The 17,162-nt window shown below is 37.0% G+C and overlaps 1 protein-coding gene across 1 annotated transcript; it reads left to right on the forward strand.

Moving 5' to 3' along the window:
• Positions 1–691: 691 nt before the first annotated feature.
• On the forward strand, positions 692–12,599 carry RanGAP (Ran GTPase activating protein). Its single transcript, XM_085940448.1, has 9 exons — positions 692–889; positions 3,101–3,288; positions 4,184–4,318; positions 4,546–4,689; positions 5,126–5,404; positions 6,168–6,486; positions 7,186–7,391; positions 9,563–9,748; positions 10,243–12,599. Exons 1-9 carry the CDS (start codon positions 778–780, stop codon positions 10,429–10,431), a joined length of 1,758 nt encoding a protein of 585 aa, XP_085796574.1. The 5' UTR covers positions 692–777; the 3' UTR covers positions 10,432–12,599.
• The last annotated feature ends 4,563 nt before the right edge of the window (positions 12,600–17,162 follow it).

The following is a 17,162-nucleotide window of genomic DNA, read 5'->3' on the forward strand; positions in this document are numbered from 1 at the left end:
AAAGAAATTCCATCAGGTTGGTTTGGAAGAGTTTTACAAAACATATTTGAACAAAGAGAAACTGCATTTTACAAATATGCTCTAATGATGACTTCGCTATTTGGAAACACTTACACGTGTGAACAGCTTTTTAGTCGGATGAAGCATATCAAATACCGAGTGAGAACACGAATCACTGATGTGCATTTGGAAAACTGTTTGCGTGTAAGAACAACCTCACCCGATATCGATATTGATGCACTTAATTCTGCCACACAAGATCAAACTTCTCACTAAAATTTATTATTTTTATATTATTTTGTTTATTTTTTATTATTTAAAAAAAGTCTAATCTAATAAATATGTTTGATTCTGATTTTTGTTTTATTTTATTAATATATATTTCTTTTTTGTTTTGTATTATAAAAAAATCGGTTTTGCGGCCAGGTAGGTAATCTCATTTTTAGAATCTGGCCCGGCTGCTGAAAAGGTTGGACCCATGGTATAGAGTAAAATACATACCTACTCATAAAACCATCTTGAGATGTAAAGATTTTTTTGTTTTATATTAGCTTTTTATAAGTATTACAAATCAATAAGATTAATGTAATTTAAAAATTTTATTTTAAAATCAAGTATCCACATCTCGATTATGTATTCACAATTCGTATTTTTTTTTATATTGTTTTGATGGTAACCCTGCGTTTGCCGCGCGTTGATGTTTCCATAGAACTTGAACTGTCGGTTATTTTTTTTTAAACACAAAAATCTCTAAAAAGCATTAAATTAAACATAAAAATGGCACAATTTGGAATGTTAGATCTTATTAACTCAATACCGGCGGCCGATCCGCCTGAAGTATGCCTAAACTATTGCGGAAAGTCGATTATGTTAAACAATGCAGCCGACGGTAAGCCTGGTCGAATTTCAATATTTACACGATAAAAGTACATTAGAACTAAATAAATACAATCAATTTAATAATATCTGTATTAATTGATCATAAAACAACAGAATAATTGCATATAAACGTGTGAAACAGCGATTGTTGATTCATGTTTTTAGGTTATGTTGCTTATGCGTACTTTTTTTGTTTTCACAAAATAATCGATAATCTTTACAAATTTCTTCATGTATTTTATTTAGTACGATAATTAATGTACTTATTAACAATACTATACACAAGTGACGTCACTGGTGACAATTTTTTAACGTGTGAAGTGTGGTTTTCGTTGTGTACTTGTAGATAGATAGAATTTTCGGGAAATTGGCATGTAGCATGTAACACTGTAGTTATTATTGTCTGTAACGAAATAGTGGTTTGTTTAGCATCCATCTGAACCCGTGTATGCGATTCTGTTAAAAATTACTTGTAGTTTCAATGTGTGTTCGAACCAGAGCATGGACCCATTGGGTTTTGGCAAGTTAATAATTATCCCACCTAAAAACATCTGTTAATCTAACTGCACTTCTGGAAGGCATAACATATGCTTGTTTAGCTAGGGAAGTGAGATGCCCGGGGTTCCAGTGGCTAGCTCAGGTGTCCATTGAACCCCGGATTCACAAAAAGAAAGGGATTTATAAGTATATGTTGGTAAAATTAAATAAAACACTAAGTCTTTCTCGTGCAGTTTTAGCGTTATATATTTTAATATTTGGTTGGACAACGTTACTTTGTAGTCCTTTACATATTTTGTTTTTACAATTAGTTACGCAGGTCCATACACGGTTTACAAAGGACGCTTACTGACTTTCTTTTTCAAATTCCCCGTACCCACGCCGTCCAGCAAAAAGGACCCTCGTGATTGGCCAAATTTTATCGCGTGATGCTTTTGATTTGATGAATCACGAGGACCACCCCGGCGCAGGCGCGTGGAGATTTTAAAGTTGCCGGCAAGCGCGGCAAAATTTATTATATATGAATACTTATATTTAGTTTTAAAATTATCTCTCTCATCCATCATCATTTATACTTTTTAAATCAAATTAAATTTATCTTAATTACACCTCCGCCCAATATGTGATTTTCACACACCGGACGAATGCCTTTACTTATGAATAAAAAAATACTTACGTGGTTGAGCAAGGAATCAGATTAGATGTTTTATGAAGCTGTTTCTAGAGGTCAGGGTTACGTTTCGACTTATGACTACTAAATGATTATTTTACACCGGGAGAAGCCCGCCTGTAACAGGGGTGTATCAGAAGATTGTAATAATCCAATTCTACCTAAATGTCTTCAGGCAAGTGAGTGGTAACGTTCGACTTATAAAGTAGAAAGGCTTGGGTTCGAATCCCAGTGCTGTAGACGCCTTTTTCAGCACCGATTCTAACATGGTAATTGTATCTATATCATCGATGTACACCAGTAGCTATACAGGTTCAATGAATACTGTGCCGTTGCTATGGGTTATGTGTAAATTGTACGTATTATATTTCACCGCATCACTGTTCATGGTGAGCTGTTATACCGGAAAGAAATGGCCGTATAGCAGTGACGTAGGGTGGAGTTAGGCTGTTAAGATTCAACATAAATAGTACACACTAAACATTGTCAGTCATGCTTGTTTGTTTTCATTGAACTAAGAGTACAATTTGCAGATGGTGCTGGTTAGTTTTTAAAATTCTATTAAACCCTGCCCCAACCAAACCATAATAGTTTAGGTATGCTAAGGTCAATCTGGCAAAATAGTGCACACTTTTTCAGTCATACTTGTTTGTTTTTGTTGAATAAAGAATACATATTATAGGTGGCGTTGGTTAGTTTTTTTAAATTCATTAAGCCCTGCCTAACCAAACCGTAATTGATTAAAAATATTCTTCTATCTATAAAATATTTCTTGACTACTTACTGGCTTGGATTGGGCAGGTTTAAATTGAATTTTTAAAACTAACAAACACTATTTTCACATTGTATTCATAGTTCAATACAAACAAATACGTTGACTGACAAAGCTTAGTGTGCCCTATTTATGTCGGATCTTAACAGCCCACCTCCACCCTACACCACTGCAAATGTCACAGATATTTCTGACTAAAGCTTCAACCTGCGTTACATTGATGTCACTGTTATCTTTGTAATTATTTTTTATCAATTTAGACGTTTTGTTAATATTTTCAGCCCAGGAATTGTCAACGGCTATACAAAACTGCGAGGGCCTGCAATCGCTGAACTTGAAGGGCAACAGTCTCGGCGTCGAGGCTTCCGTGGCGATAGGAGAAGCACTGAAAAAGAAACCGCAGCTGAAGAAGGCGCTCTTTTCAGATTTGTTCACCGGCAGAACGAAAACAGAGATACCCAAAGCCTTGGTAAGAGATTCAAAATTGATATTTATTTAAATGAACCAAACGTTCGCTTTAACCATGTCCCGCCCCTTAGTTGGATCATATAGGCATCACATGGCGCCTCCAAGAATCCTTGTCGCTCGCCAGCCTTCTCACGTCATTCCAGGTCATGCCACCACCCTGTATACGCTGTATTTAGCGGCCTTCCAAGACACCGGAATCCAGTTAACTTGAAGAACAGGCAAGCCAGGTCGTAATTCTCTTCAGGTGTCTGCAACACATGACTGAGCCTGGTCCAACATCGCCTGCTGCTTAGTTCGCTCTCTTATCTTCTTGTTACTCCTAAAGTTATAGTGCCCAGCATGGCCCCCACATCCTGAACCGGGCCCCCATGCTAGGATCTTTGGCTAGGATCTACAGTAGCGTTTTCCAAATGGTGTACGCGGTAAAATTAATGTGTATATTTAGTGTTTTTTGTATATTTTAATACATCCATTTGAATTAAGGAGTTGTCGATTGTCGATACACAATTAAATTTTTTAACATTATTGAAAGAAAATAGCGCCGCAGGCGACTTTTTTTACTATTAAAGCAAATTTGTGTTGTGTGTTTATCTCACTTAGCCCGGGCCCCCAGGCTAGAACCTTATCAGCCCCCCCTTGTGGGGGCCATGGTACCCAGTATCTGTCGCAAACATCTGTTCGCAAAGCACAATATATAGTCGCTCTTGAGCCTTCGTAAGGTGCCGTGATTCGCTACCATCTAGCAGCACCATCAGAATGCAAGCGTTGAATAGTTAGTATTCGGTTTTAACTAAGTACACTCCGCATCGAGTTGAATGTTACTCCAGCCATTCACATTCAGATAGTGAGCTCTCTCTAGTGGCGTCAAATTAAACCCAGTTGTTTTTCGTTTGCAGATAAACCTGAGTGAAGGAATGATGTTTGCCCAGGCGTATTTATCAGTTCTGGATCTCAGCGACAATGCGATGGGGCCAATCGGCGCGCAGGGTGTGGTTGCCCTGCTGAAGGGGAAAGTCTGCGAACAACTTCAGGTGAGTGGTAGTTTTGCTTTACAGCAAAATAGAAATGAGATGATCAGTTATGTTTAATATCTGTATTATAATATGCATTAAAGTTTGTCATGTGAACGCAGCGCACAATTTGTAATATTTGAGAACATTCAGGGGGCCTGTATTTGTTGTGTTTATTGGCCTTAAATTATTAGCGTACTTCAATCGGTTATTAAATTGAGTTACATCACCTGTGCGTACATTTCCAGGAGTTGTATCTGAACAACAATGGATTGGGAACGGAGGGGGCCAAGATGATAATGGCCTCAGCACCTACGTCTCTCAACACCATCGTCATGGGAAGGAACCGGCTCGAGAACGAGGGGGCCATTGCGCTCGGAAACTTCCTCATGGTATGTTTTAATAAAGTATGCTAAAGATTTGAATAAACTAGTACAAGTGTGAAGCTTGCTACACATAAACCTGCACTGCAAAATGGCTTATAGATAATCATTAATCATCGGCATCAGACCATTAATTTATTATAACCTTTTTCGATTGGCAACAATCTCTTTTTTTTCCATAATTATTTCAATATGTGTAAGTGAGAGAAACCATCGATGTTGCCAGCCATCTTTTCTTAATAGTGTCCGAAAGTAAATACTGTCTTTCGCATCATCATCCTTTGACGAGTTCATTTATCTATGCAAAAAAAATGTGAATATTTACGTGAATATTTTTGTGTACAAAACTTACAGCTTAGATGAGTTTATAATACGCACACGCAATAGAAAAATTAGAGAGATTTCCTCATGATTCAGTACTGTTACAAACTGTTTGTTTTCGCAGAGTTTCGGTCCCAACCAAGGCCTGAAGACGCTGTCGATACCCCAGAACGGCATATACCACAAGGGCGTCACCGCGTTGGCCCTGGGACTGGGCGAAAAGCACACCTCTCTTCAGGTGCTCAACCTGAACGACAACACTGTGGGGGCGAAAGGGGCCGCTGCCCTCTCGCAAGTGTTCCCCAAGATGGCGCTCCTGGAGGACGTCAATCTGGGAGACTGCTTGCTCAAGACTAAGGGGGCGTTGAGGATAGTTGGCGCTATCGGTGGTCAGCTTATATCGGTGAGTATTTGAGGATGACTTAAGGCTTTGTTTTCTCTGTGCAGATCATTACACAGCAGTATATAATATATCCGTACACATCGACGCTTCAATTTAAGGTTAATTTAACTGACATCCGGTGATGGAATTATAGAAGTGCACTATTTTTGTCGGATCGCCCATAGCATACCTAAACTATGACTGCTTTGATTGCTAAACTAACCAACACTATTGACACATTGTAGTCTTGGTTCAATGAAAACAAATACGCATGACTGCAAAGCTTAGTGTGCACTATATATCGTCTCTGTTCTGGCAGAACACACTAACTGGAGAATACTAGTTTTGAGTAGTTTGACTTTGAAGTTGTTAAAATGTTTGAAATAATGGTCTATCATGTGAGTTTATTAAGTAATCGTAAAAAGGATGGCTTTAAAATAAAGACTGTCTATTTATTAAGAAGGTTTCCAGACGGTAAATTATGAAATAAGGAACATTTTGGTACTAACTCAATATGTAATTTTTTCGAATTAGTGTTTTCTGCCAGAACAGTGACGATATGTCAGATCTTAACAGCTTACCTCCACCCTTTGCTACTGATTATAGACAATATGGTTTTACATTGCTGAGCGGTTGAGCGTGACATCCAGCGGTACACATGTCCAAAAAACATAGCCGATCAAAGGCTATCTTTGTATTTGTCATTTGATTAGAATCCGTCATCAGATATATACCTATCTCTTAATGTCTATTGCCTCGCCTTTGAATCATTGTAACATTGCAGAAACTCGATTTGAGTTACAACGAAATCGGCCCGACTGCCCACGAGCCTCTGTCGGCGTTGGCGAAGCGCATACCCACTCTTACCCTACGCCTGGGCGGAAACCGTCTCGGCGAAAAAAGCAAGACCGAGCTGAAGACCTTGGAAGGTGTCGACATGGGCAGCGATGGAGAAGACGATGACGAAGACGCAGAAGAGGAAGAGGAAGAAGAAGTAGAGAGCGAGACGGATGGCGCTGACGCCTCCAGCGAGAGCGAAAGCGACACCGTCAAAGAGTCCAGGAGCTCTAGATGCGAAGGGAACGTATCAATCTCAAATGGAAGTGAGTATTTTTACAACATTTTTATTAGGTCGTATTCTTATTTGTCCGGTGTTTGTTTATCCAGTACAAATCTTGCAATCGATTTTTAACTAACTTCCCGACTAGCTAGACATTTGAAACTTTTAGAATATATCAGAACACAATGCCAATGCATGTTTTAAATACTTTTAGCCATCTTTAATTAGAATTGAATTCATTTTCAGTTAATTCTGTTTTGTATGAAAAGTTATTTTGGAAGTAATCCGTAATCCAATACATTATTATTGGTTGCTAGGGGTCTGGGCTCCTAGCAACTAAATTATTAATATATACATGCGTTACTATGGAAATCAATATGAAATGTCAAAATGACATTTCTGAGAGAGTCTTGGTAAATGCGAACGATGGGGCGTAAACTTGGGAGATACAGGGTTCGATTTCCCGTCGGGGTGGCTTACTTTTTTCAATAAAGATTTTTTCTATTGGTTATAATATAGAGTATATTTAAGTGTTTTTTTATAAAGTGTTTTTCAAAATTATGTATATTCAATACTATGTTTACTCGATTTATTTTTAGAACACGTAATTATGACAGACGTTACTTTTGTTTCAATTTCACTGCTAGAGGAGCCACTCGTTTGAATCTTCGTTCGTTTAAAAATCGGATAACTTACTTATATAAGCCCATGCTACATTAATTTTTATGATTTTTCCATGTAGGTTTCAACGGAAGCAAGAGCCCCATAAAATCGCCCGCAATTCCTAGCCAAAGTCCGCTGAGGAGCATCCTCAAAAAGTCGGTGACGAGCCCCGACAGCATGCCGGCCCCCGACGGAAGTCTCAACTCGTTCCTGTCGAACCCCAGCACCATAAACTTCAAAGCGCTAGGCAACAACCCCATGGAGGCGGTCAACAATCATTGTCAGGTGGGATATAAATGCTTTTTTAATCCGAATTTTCCAAAAATGTTATTTAACAAAATCTTCGGTACTGTTCGGTTATCAGGAATACAGCGGCAAACACATTTTGAAAATAGCCTATAAACTGGATTATTTGTTAGGTTAATATCACTTCCCTCCATTTTAGGTATGTGAAAATTTCTCAACTGTTACTTTGTGTTTTGTTTTCTTTTTTTATCGTCTGTATTTGGGATGAAGGTGGATAATTAAGGCACCGGAATTGTGATGGAAGCGGCGAGTTTATTTACGATTATTATACTATATGGTTACATTTTTTAATAATTTAATTCTACGGAGGGCGAAATGTACGCGTTCGCGATTTTGCTGCTTGTCGCGATCTGCGCGTCATCTTGAAAAAATCATTCGTCTGTTTTTTTTCTTGGGCGACGTTGCATATCTCCAACGGTCAAAGACAATGTTGCCGGCCGACTTTTAACATTATTTATTTTCGTAATCAGCGCTTTATTTGTTGGCTTTGATACCGATTCGGGCGTCTCCAGATACACAAAGACATCCCCAAATGGGGACCATACGGGGGTGTCACATTAACCTAACCTAAATTAACCCAAACTAATAAATAATCCAGTATATCGGGTATTTTCAAAATGTGTTTTCCGCTGTATTCCTGATAACCGAACAGTACCAAATCTTCTATTCCACCTAAACAGCGATGCAAACGTACAGACTGTAAATATACACTATATTATCTGGTTTCTTAACTGGTTCCATGCCTTCAGCGAGATTTCTCGCTCTATGAGGCCGTGATCGACAGGTCACATACACAAATTTCGTCTGACTTTAAAATAAAATTTTTTAAATAATAATCCATCATTTCAGAATGAGACCTCATTTTCTCACTCTATGAGGCCATGATCGACAGGCCGCACATACAAATTTTGTGAGTTATCTCGCTACTAGCTACTCTCAATTGATTTGCATAATCTAAAAAATTAAATACACAGTGACATCTGTTTGAATAATTTATGAAATACTAGGCCACAAATTATCGGTATTACAGCAATTTTAGTAAGGGCTTCGCTCTACATTCAACGTGTGTCGTTAAAAATCATAGTAATATCGTGAGGCATAGAAAAGCTTAATCTTGATTTTTCAACAGCTAAATAAATTTGTATTTTCGATGGGCAAGAAAAGAGAAGTCATAATGTAGTAAAATTACTCAATGTAGCGGAAAATTGAAATGGAATCAAGCTCGTGTCACCAATTGGCGAGGCGATTTGACGGACAATTTCTCGCCGAGGATTATTTTTATCCTAAATTGTCACGACATGTGCATTTTAGCCGGCTCGCACGTCAGAACTCGCCGCATGTGGAATTCGTCGACGTGACGTCATCGTCATCCACATAACAAACGTTGTCAAATGGAGCTTCGCAGATTGGTCGAATGTGACTGAAAAACATCTATGTTGCAAAGTGACAGATCGAGTAGCGACTCCACGAACATGTTGGACATTGGTTGATATATGCCTAATTGACAGATGAATCCAATATTTTCGCCTTCTACTTAAATGTCTGCGGTACCAATGCATAATAATCGCTATTTCAGCGTCTGATGACTTTTATATATTATGATATTTATATTATATTATTGTTTTTCAATTTGTGTGTGTCAGGGTATGGACCTAATAGGTTGAGCAAGTGGCTGACATCCATTTCTCGTAAAGAACAAAATCTGTCAATACAAACCTCCACTCTGTGGAGGCCCATATGATTCTATCAGGATCGGACATGGTCGAAAAAAAAAAAAAAAAAATGATTATATTATATTTATATTATTATATTTGGCGTCTGGCCAGAGTACTAATTATTTTGACGTTTCGAGAAACGAGTGTCGCTTGTAGATGTGTGCGTTCGTCACATGCAACAATTTTTCGCTCGTTCGGAACTCTGTCACGGCGAACGAGGCGAGTTTTGATCTGAGAGCCGACTTATGTTTTAGTAATCGAATTACAAAGTACATCAAAATAACGTATCAATAATTAAATATTGCGATATTATTTGTACAAAACACTAGATGACTACCGCTTTTATTTCTTCGAAAGTTCAGTGTAAATTGAATGGAAACGTGATTTTTTGTGTTTAAAAATCAAGTAATTTTATTCTTCTGCCTCTCCTTTCAGAATCTCCGCCCGAAAGACCTCGAGTTTGTTGACGAGTACGCGGCGATAGTGATGTGCGTTGCGGGTCTACGGGAGACGGGATTGGCGCGCTCTCTGCTCGAGGAGTTGGCCACGTGGTCCAAGGGGGCCGCCGGTCGACAGTGGGGTCTAGCAAACGCTGTTTTAACTCACATGGGACTAATTAAGGTAATTTTTTTGTAGTTCAATCGGTTGGAATCTCATAACTCCGTCACTCTGTTCATCTTAAATAATGTCGTATCCGGAAACCTGTACGTATGCAGTTCGCCGTATTAGACTTCACCGTGAAATGTTATATCGGAAATATAATATGGCTGTATATTATATTATATAAGACAACCCAATCTCTTTGGGTCGTATAGTACTGACATAAAACTCATGTCTAAAAAAACACGGTTCTTGTCGGCTTACACTTAACATTACAGGAAGCCAGCAGCAAACAAATTTTGAAAATATCCGATATATTGGATTATTTGTTAGGTTAGGTTTTCATTCTTGAATTTTGCCAAAATTAGCATATTGAATCTAATAAAATTGGAAACTATATTGTATCTGATTATCTATTTCCGATAGAAAGCTCACGGCGAACTGTGCCATGGTGAAATGTTTTACGTACAATTTACATGTAACCAAATAATAATATCCATTTTGATTTTTTCCAGTCCGAGACGAGCCGCAAGATGAACTGGGATCTGGACGGCTGCCTCCAGACTGTCTCTGACTTGATCGAAGAGCCGTTTTTCCCGCCCAATCTCCGAGACACCATCCGCTTCTTCGCCAAAGCCAGAATGGACAACCAATCGAAGCCGACTGACGCGCTTCTTAGCAAATATCCAAAGCTCATCTCGTGATTCCGGTTGAACTATGACATTATATGATAATTTATAGTGTATGATGATATTACAGTGTATGTTAGGTTATGTATACGGTAAACGGGGGCTTCTATCGTTGTGGTTTTAGCTACAGTATGACCTCGTTAAGAAACCTGTGGGTCTATATTCCAATTTGATAGCGACATGCAATGTCTAGATCGGTGGTGCATGGCGTGCCATTTATTCCAACTGACTAAAATTTCTTAACCTTTTTGAGGAGCAATGCAGATTACTGTACGAAAACATCTTCTTGGCTACATGTTAAAACTGTGAACTAACATGCTCCGCCCATTTTTAACCGTATTTCCATTATAAACTAATAAGCTTCCCCCATTTAGTAAACACAGCGCCTGGAAGCGTAGCCAAGAAGATGTTTTTGTACAGTAGGGTAATAATTTTGGTCTCGTGACCCGATAATCATAGAATAAAATGACACATACAGTCAACAATGTAATAATTTTTTTATGTTAATTAGTTTACCGTTAAGCTGTGTCGTATTTGAAAGTAGTGGTCATATAGCATTGAGATAAAAAAATTACATGTTATTCGGGGAGCACTGCAGACAATTTTGTTATTGACATGATACTTACAAGCATGTACATATTTTCTTCTGTTATTCCGTTGGTTTTTATTACATATTTTATTTAGAAATGAATTTGATCTCAATGCTATACGGCCACCCATTTCCGATGCAATAGCCAACTGCATCCGTAAAAATTTCCAGACACGGTCTAAATTAAGTCAAAATTTTCAAGAAAAAAATTCATTGAACATCGATTTCAAATCAAGAAAAATCAGTCCATAGGAAAGCTGTTTGGTAGCCAAATCATCCGGGTCATGGTCTGCAGCCATGAGGAAATGGGTAAATATTCCATTCATCTAGATAACTTCCCGAAAACCCCCGACTTGTGTGCATGCCTGATTCCATTGTACCTTGTGCGGCTCTGCGAACAATTAAAAAAATGGATAAATTGACCCCACTGCTGATAAAAGTTGTGCATCCACTGATTTAGATAATGTTTAGCATAATTTTAATCTAGTGATAACGTTTATAATTAATTATATGTACAATAAATTAAAAATCTTTCCAACAAAACACAAAAATTTGTTTGTTTCTCGTGTACCCAGAGTTTGGGCTACACATCTTTCATAATATGAACATTTTTTGACAGCGATTCCACCTCTTCTTCGAGTCTTCTTGCATCGTTCCGCCGTATACACTATAGATTAGGGGTAGTCAACTTGGTCCCATCGCCCACTGGTGGGCGGTAGGGGTTTTAAAAACTACTTTAAAAGTTACTTCCCTACTTTATAAACCATTACTGTGGAACCGGTGGGCGGTTAGAAAATTACTACTAACAGAAATACAAAAGTGGGCGGTAGGTATAAAAAGGTTGACTACCCCTGCTATAGATGGTATTTAGCGGCTGGCTTTCAGAACTGGCAAGTCAGGTTGAGGTTCTCTTTTGGCATCTGCAGTATATGCCCAAGCCGAGTCCGACGTCACTTCTTCACTCTCACCGTGATGAGAGGTTGCTTGGTTCTCATTCTTATCTCCTTGTTACTTCTAAAGTCACCACACACCCAGTATCCGTCGCAAACATCTTTTCTCGAAGCTCAGTGTATGGTTGCTTTGAGCCTTCGTTAGGTGCCATGATTTGATATTGTTAACGTCAGAATGCATGCGTCGAATAGGTGGCACTTGGTTTGGACTGAGTAAAAAAACAGTAAAAGAATGAACAATTTTACCAATCGTAATAGATTTTTGGGTTCCTTCTTTTCTTGACGTTTTAAGCCCATTGCAGAGCTAAGAAGAGTGTTGTGTAATATATATACAGTAAAACCTCATTAATAAGAACAGATAATTCGAAATTTTCGCCAAATAAAAGTCCTTTGGACATTATTTTCATATAAAACCATACCTTTAATTCGGATTTCGTAATAATTCAAAATGATTTTAGAGTCCTGGCATATAAAAATATTCAATAAATCGTAATAAAGTACACTATTTCGTGAGCCAGTCATTGAAAATTGTGACAGATTTTTCTTAAAACATAGATTACTTATTTTAAGAAGGTAATATAAATAATCCTGACATTTTATGACCCATTAACAAACACGGAATCGGAAATTTCGTAGGCACAATGAAAATGAAAAAAAAAAAAATTTCTAAATTTTTATAAATTACATTTCATTATTCGAATTCATTTTCGGTCCCGTGGAATTCGTATTAACGGGGTTTTACTGTATGTAGTTAATCAGCCGATATAATAGCTTGTGTACATATCTATACCCCAGTTCAATAGGGGAACAGCTCATAAAACCTTGTTCCAAGATAATGGCGTTTGAATTTTTTGCAGTAATTCTCATTTTACTTTTAAAGCTTGATTTCATTGAAAGTGTATGTTTTTTTATATTTAATTTAGTGGAATTCACCAATGCACAATGAAATTGGACATTATAATGAAGAATTAACCAATAAATTTGATTATATATAACGGAATTACTGATTAATCTCTGAAAGGGTTATTCGATTTTATGACACATTAAAGAAATTTTTGATTATTTTTTTTGCTGAATTATAAAGAGAAGATTATTCTACATCGAATGGCATTCTTAACTCAAAACCTTTAAATTTTGAGTTGTTCCCCTATTGAACTGTGGTATCGATATGCATGGATTTATTGCTGGCAGTACGTATTATCGCGGCCATAAAAAGAAAATGTGTTATCATGCAAGACTGCATGTGTGAAACTAAAAGTTCAGCGGCTTCTTAATTTTTACACGATTGTTCCAACTTGCACGATAACTATATAAGAAATATAGTGACGAACTTGACTGAAAAAGTATTAACTGTTACACTGCATAGCATTTGTCAAATAGTACCACACAACGACAGCAAACGCTTGAAGAATGAGATTGGCATAAACAGTAAAGTTATTATCTCGGTTTAATTTACATACTATTAGGTGGCAGTAAGTCGATGCTTTACTGGCACCATCGGCTGTGTACGACCCCCGATCGTGCGATTAATAAATCATTCATGTGCGTTTTTTTCCCACATCTTTAAAGCAAGCAATTAATAAATGAAACATTACAAGTAAATTTTTGTAAACCCAAACTGAGTTTACTTATTTTTATTTCAATAAATAATTCTGTTTTTTTTACATTGACTTCTTAATTACATTGACAGATATACAAATTACATGATTCACAATTTCTTACATACACAATAATAATCGTAAACGTATTTTAATTAAACATATTACGACAAGTTAATTCCTTCATAATGTATCATAATTATACTCGGGAATGTCTTAAATCTAGCAGAGAAGAAAGGATTTCATTAATAATTACAGTTTTAAAATATCAATGTAATACTTTGATTATTCACTAGGTTATACCAAAAATTGACTTGTAACATAATGGAACCCAGCATTGCAGAGACGAAGGGTACTTGCAGATGGTAAACAATGGGGAATATATCGTGGCTTACCTGCCAAAAGTTATCAAGTCTCTAAATCATGTTATGGAGTAAATTATTGCAATTTAATGTTTGACATGCACTCTAAAATTAGGCATAATGCTAATTTCTTTGTGCTTTATCTGCACATTGTATATATCAGATCACCTTGAATTGTTTTTCTAGCATATATCGACTGTGTTTAAGAAAAAGGTCGTAACCCTTGAAGTACTTTTATTAGATATTAAGACAATACATCAGTGAAACGGAAAATAATTTTCAACTATAGGCGCGACGAAATTTTGGACCGCTGGCATTTCGGAGAGAGACTGTCGAACTGGGTCACGTCAATTTGTTTCATGATGGCGACGGGGGTATTAATTCTTAAATCATGTAAAGATGACTAAAAACGTTACCCATTTACTTGAAAAAGAAAAGATGTCAATGAATATATTATTATTATTGTTACTAATAGAACAATAAATGGATGCATGTTGGATTTATATGACAAATTATATTTCGTTCAGCATGCGTCATTTGCACCCGCGCATCGCCTAGCCACGATCTTTTTAGACCGTGCCTCAACTGAGGTATAGCCTTAACAATATACAACTAAATACACGTTTCTGTAAAAAGGAAGTAAGCCACAAATGCCGAGTTATTATCTAAATTCAGGTTTTAATTAAGTTTTGATTTAAGGAAAAAAGCATTTACCCTCAATTTTAATGATTTTTCTGTAATAATTTCTTCAATTATTATTAGATCGAAAATATATTACACCAAATCAACAATCATCGTGCACCCAATTTTTTGCTTCTCCTGTAAAATTTGTTCTGTGAGGGTTACGCCCTTTTTCCTAAACACGGTCGATATATTTATGTGTATTATACACATAAACCGTTATTAACTCTAAATAACAAAATTATCGACTTACCAACTTCACGATATATATTCGCACAATAAAATAAGATAGACATTGTTGGTTTTCACAAATGAACGGCAACAATCAAATAGTTCTCAATCAAATACTTGTCAATAGTCACTTGTCACATGGAACAAATTTTATCCTACTGCCGCACAAAAGCAATAAAACTACCAAAAATGGAAGAAAGAACGTTTTACAGAGGCCGAAAAAAAGAATGACAATATTCAATTCGTCAGCGTGACATTTTACGTAAAGAATGCAATTTAGTTGTAGCTTGAATCCAAGGCCGACTAGACAGGCTGGGCCACTGAATTGCGAGTTACGATGGTAGTGCTAGTTATGGATTATATTCAAACGCAATGCAGTAAACCTGTTCGCAGTAAATTCGCAATTTTGTTGCGTTTAAAAAATTTGCAGCATTTTATTGAGGATGTGAAGATCTCTTCACAACTGCTGATCCACACCCAGACGTAGGGGCCTCGTGATACCCTTGATTAAGACCGAGTGCGGTGCAGGGTGGGTGGTCTTTTGTGTGGGAGTGTATGTTTGTGTTGTTCGATTGTATATTTCGTTAAAATCAATTATGTGTTACCATATATTTCTATCAGACAATCATTATTTTATTACACTCGAACTATGCGCAATAACTGCCACTACGATCGATATTTACAGTTAAGTGTCACGGTCTGACTATAATGGGCCTTGCTTGAAATTTTTTAAAATTCACATATTCCATTTAAAACGTAAAATAGACAGTTATACCGTCTCCTGATTTTAGATTAACGAGGTTTACAAACTACAATAACAAAATGAATGTGTTGTCAAAATGGAAGTCGCTGTAGTCAAAGTGCAATTAACTAAATAGGAGGGGCTTGTTAGTTCATAGTTTTAACACGTGGACAACTCGTCGATAACCGGAAGTCATTGCAGTCGAAGTGCAGTTAAAAGTAGGAGGGACTTATTAGTTCACAGTTTTAGGCACCATACGCACTTGCGGCAGGCCGCCTATTGTTTTTTGTATGCAAAGTGCCTACACCATACGCACTACATCTCGGCGGTTGTCATGCACAGCGCGGTCCGCCCACGGTCTACTGCACCGCGGAGCGCTACGCACTAGGCGGTTAGACGACAGCTGACCGCTTTTGTTAAAAACTTATTCCGATATAGATTTCGACACGGAAAAATTTATACATGATGTAGAAAAACGACCTTGCATATTATGGAACATGAAATGTGCCGAATATTTAATTTAATTAATTTAAAAAAAAATTATTAAATTAGTAGGTACTAATAAACGAGAAGAATTATAGTAAAGCAGTGGTTCCTAAATGGACGCCCAAATATTTTATTTCTGAAATTAATATTAAATGAGTGTACAATGTACAAACAAGGAGGGGAATAAAACATTTAAATCGTTAATAAAACTCCGATACGTTTAATTTTATAACCATTCTCAGTTGATTTGCCCCTCCTTTAAGTGTCCTAGTTCAAAAACTGTTCAGACAATTATTTATAATTTGATCTATCTGGGTTCACAAACATCCTGAGCTAGTAAACAGAACTCCAAGATAAGTCACGTTCATTTTGAAACTGACTGCGGCTAGCTGCTAACGTAACCGCTGTCCCCGCGGTCAGCCGCATTGCGGATAACCGCGAATACAACCGTGACTCGCGGTTAGCCGCAAGGCGGCCTGCCGCTAGTGCGTATGAGCCCTTAACATGTTGACAAGAAAATCTTGTTCGACAGTACAAGCCAACGCCTTCATAATTTTGAGTATACATTATGTCCAAGTCAATTTGTATAGTATAAAATATCATACTTGAAATCTCATATGGCATATTTTTAATATCATCTTTCTATTAAACAATATAATAATAATATATACATAATGTTATTTTTCTGCAAATGGCAGTCACAAACTGATTTTTGTCAGTTTAACATATTATAATATATCAATGGCGAAGACTGCCTGTTGAATTACAGTTTCGAGGGACACTTCAGATCAGATCAACACACCTTTCAAAGAAGACGTGAATTCATGACAGGGCAGGACATGAATTTAACCAATTCATTCAAGGACGTGCATGCTATCTGTTTTAGAGACATGGCTTTGAGAACCGATGTCTTTTCCTGAATCTTAAACTTTAGCATTCTGTACTAAGAAAATTTTGAAGGCAATTCGATTTTCAAATCAAACAATTATACACGTGATTGTGTTGGTAATAAATTCATTATTTATTCTTCTATTGACAATACCGAAAACAAAATGGCGGTTCACATTCAGATTAAAAATCTTGATTTGTTTTCAATAAGCTACACAC

The sequence above is a fragment of the Rhyacophila brunnea genome, unplaced genomic scaffold (genome assembly GCF_057557595.1).
Source record: "Rhyacophila brunnea isolate RB1 unplaced genomic scaffold, BYU_Rbru_1.0 scaffold_13, whole genome shotgun sequence".
In the NCBI taxonomy this organism is placed as follows: Eukaryota; Metazoa; Arthropoda; class Insecta; order Trichoptera; family Rhyacophilidae; genus Rhyacophila; species Rhyacophila brunnea.

Bases quoted from the DNA above. Each gene is read 5' to 3' on its own strand.
- RanGAP (XM_085940448.1), top strand. From the start codon at position 778: ATGGCACAATTTGGAATGTTAGATCTTATTAACTCAATACCGGCGGCC. The intron at 6,487-7,185 runs GTGAGTATTTTT...TTTTCCATGTAG, and splicing joins CGTATCAATCTCAAATGGAA to GTTTCAACGGAAGCAAGAGC. The intron at 9,749-10,242 runs GTAATTTTTTTG...GATTTTTTCCAG, and splicing joins CTCACATGGGACTAATTAAG to TCCGAGACGAGCCGCAAGAT.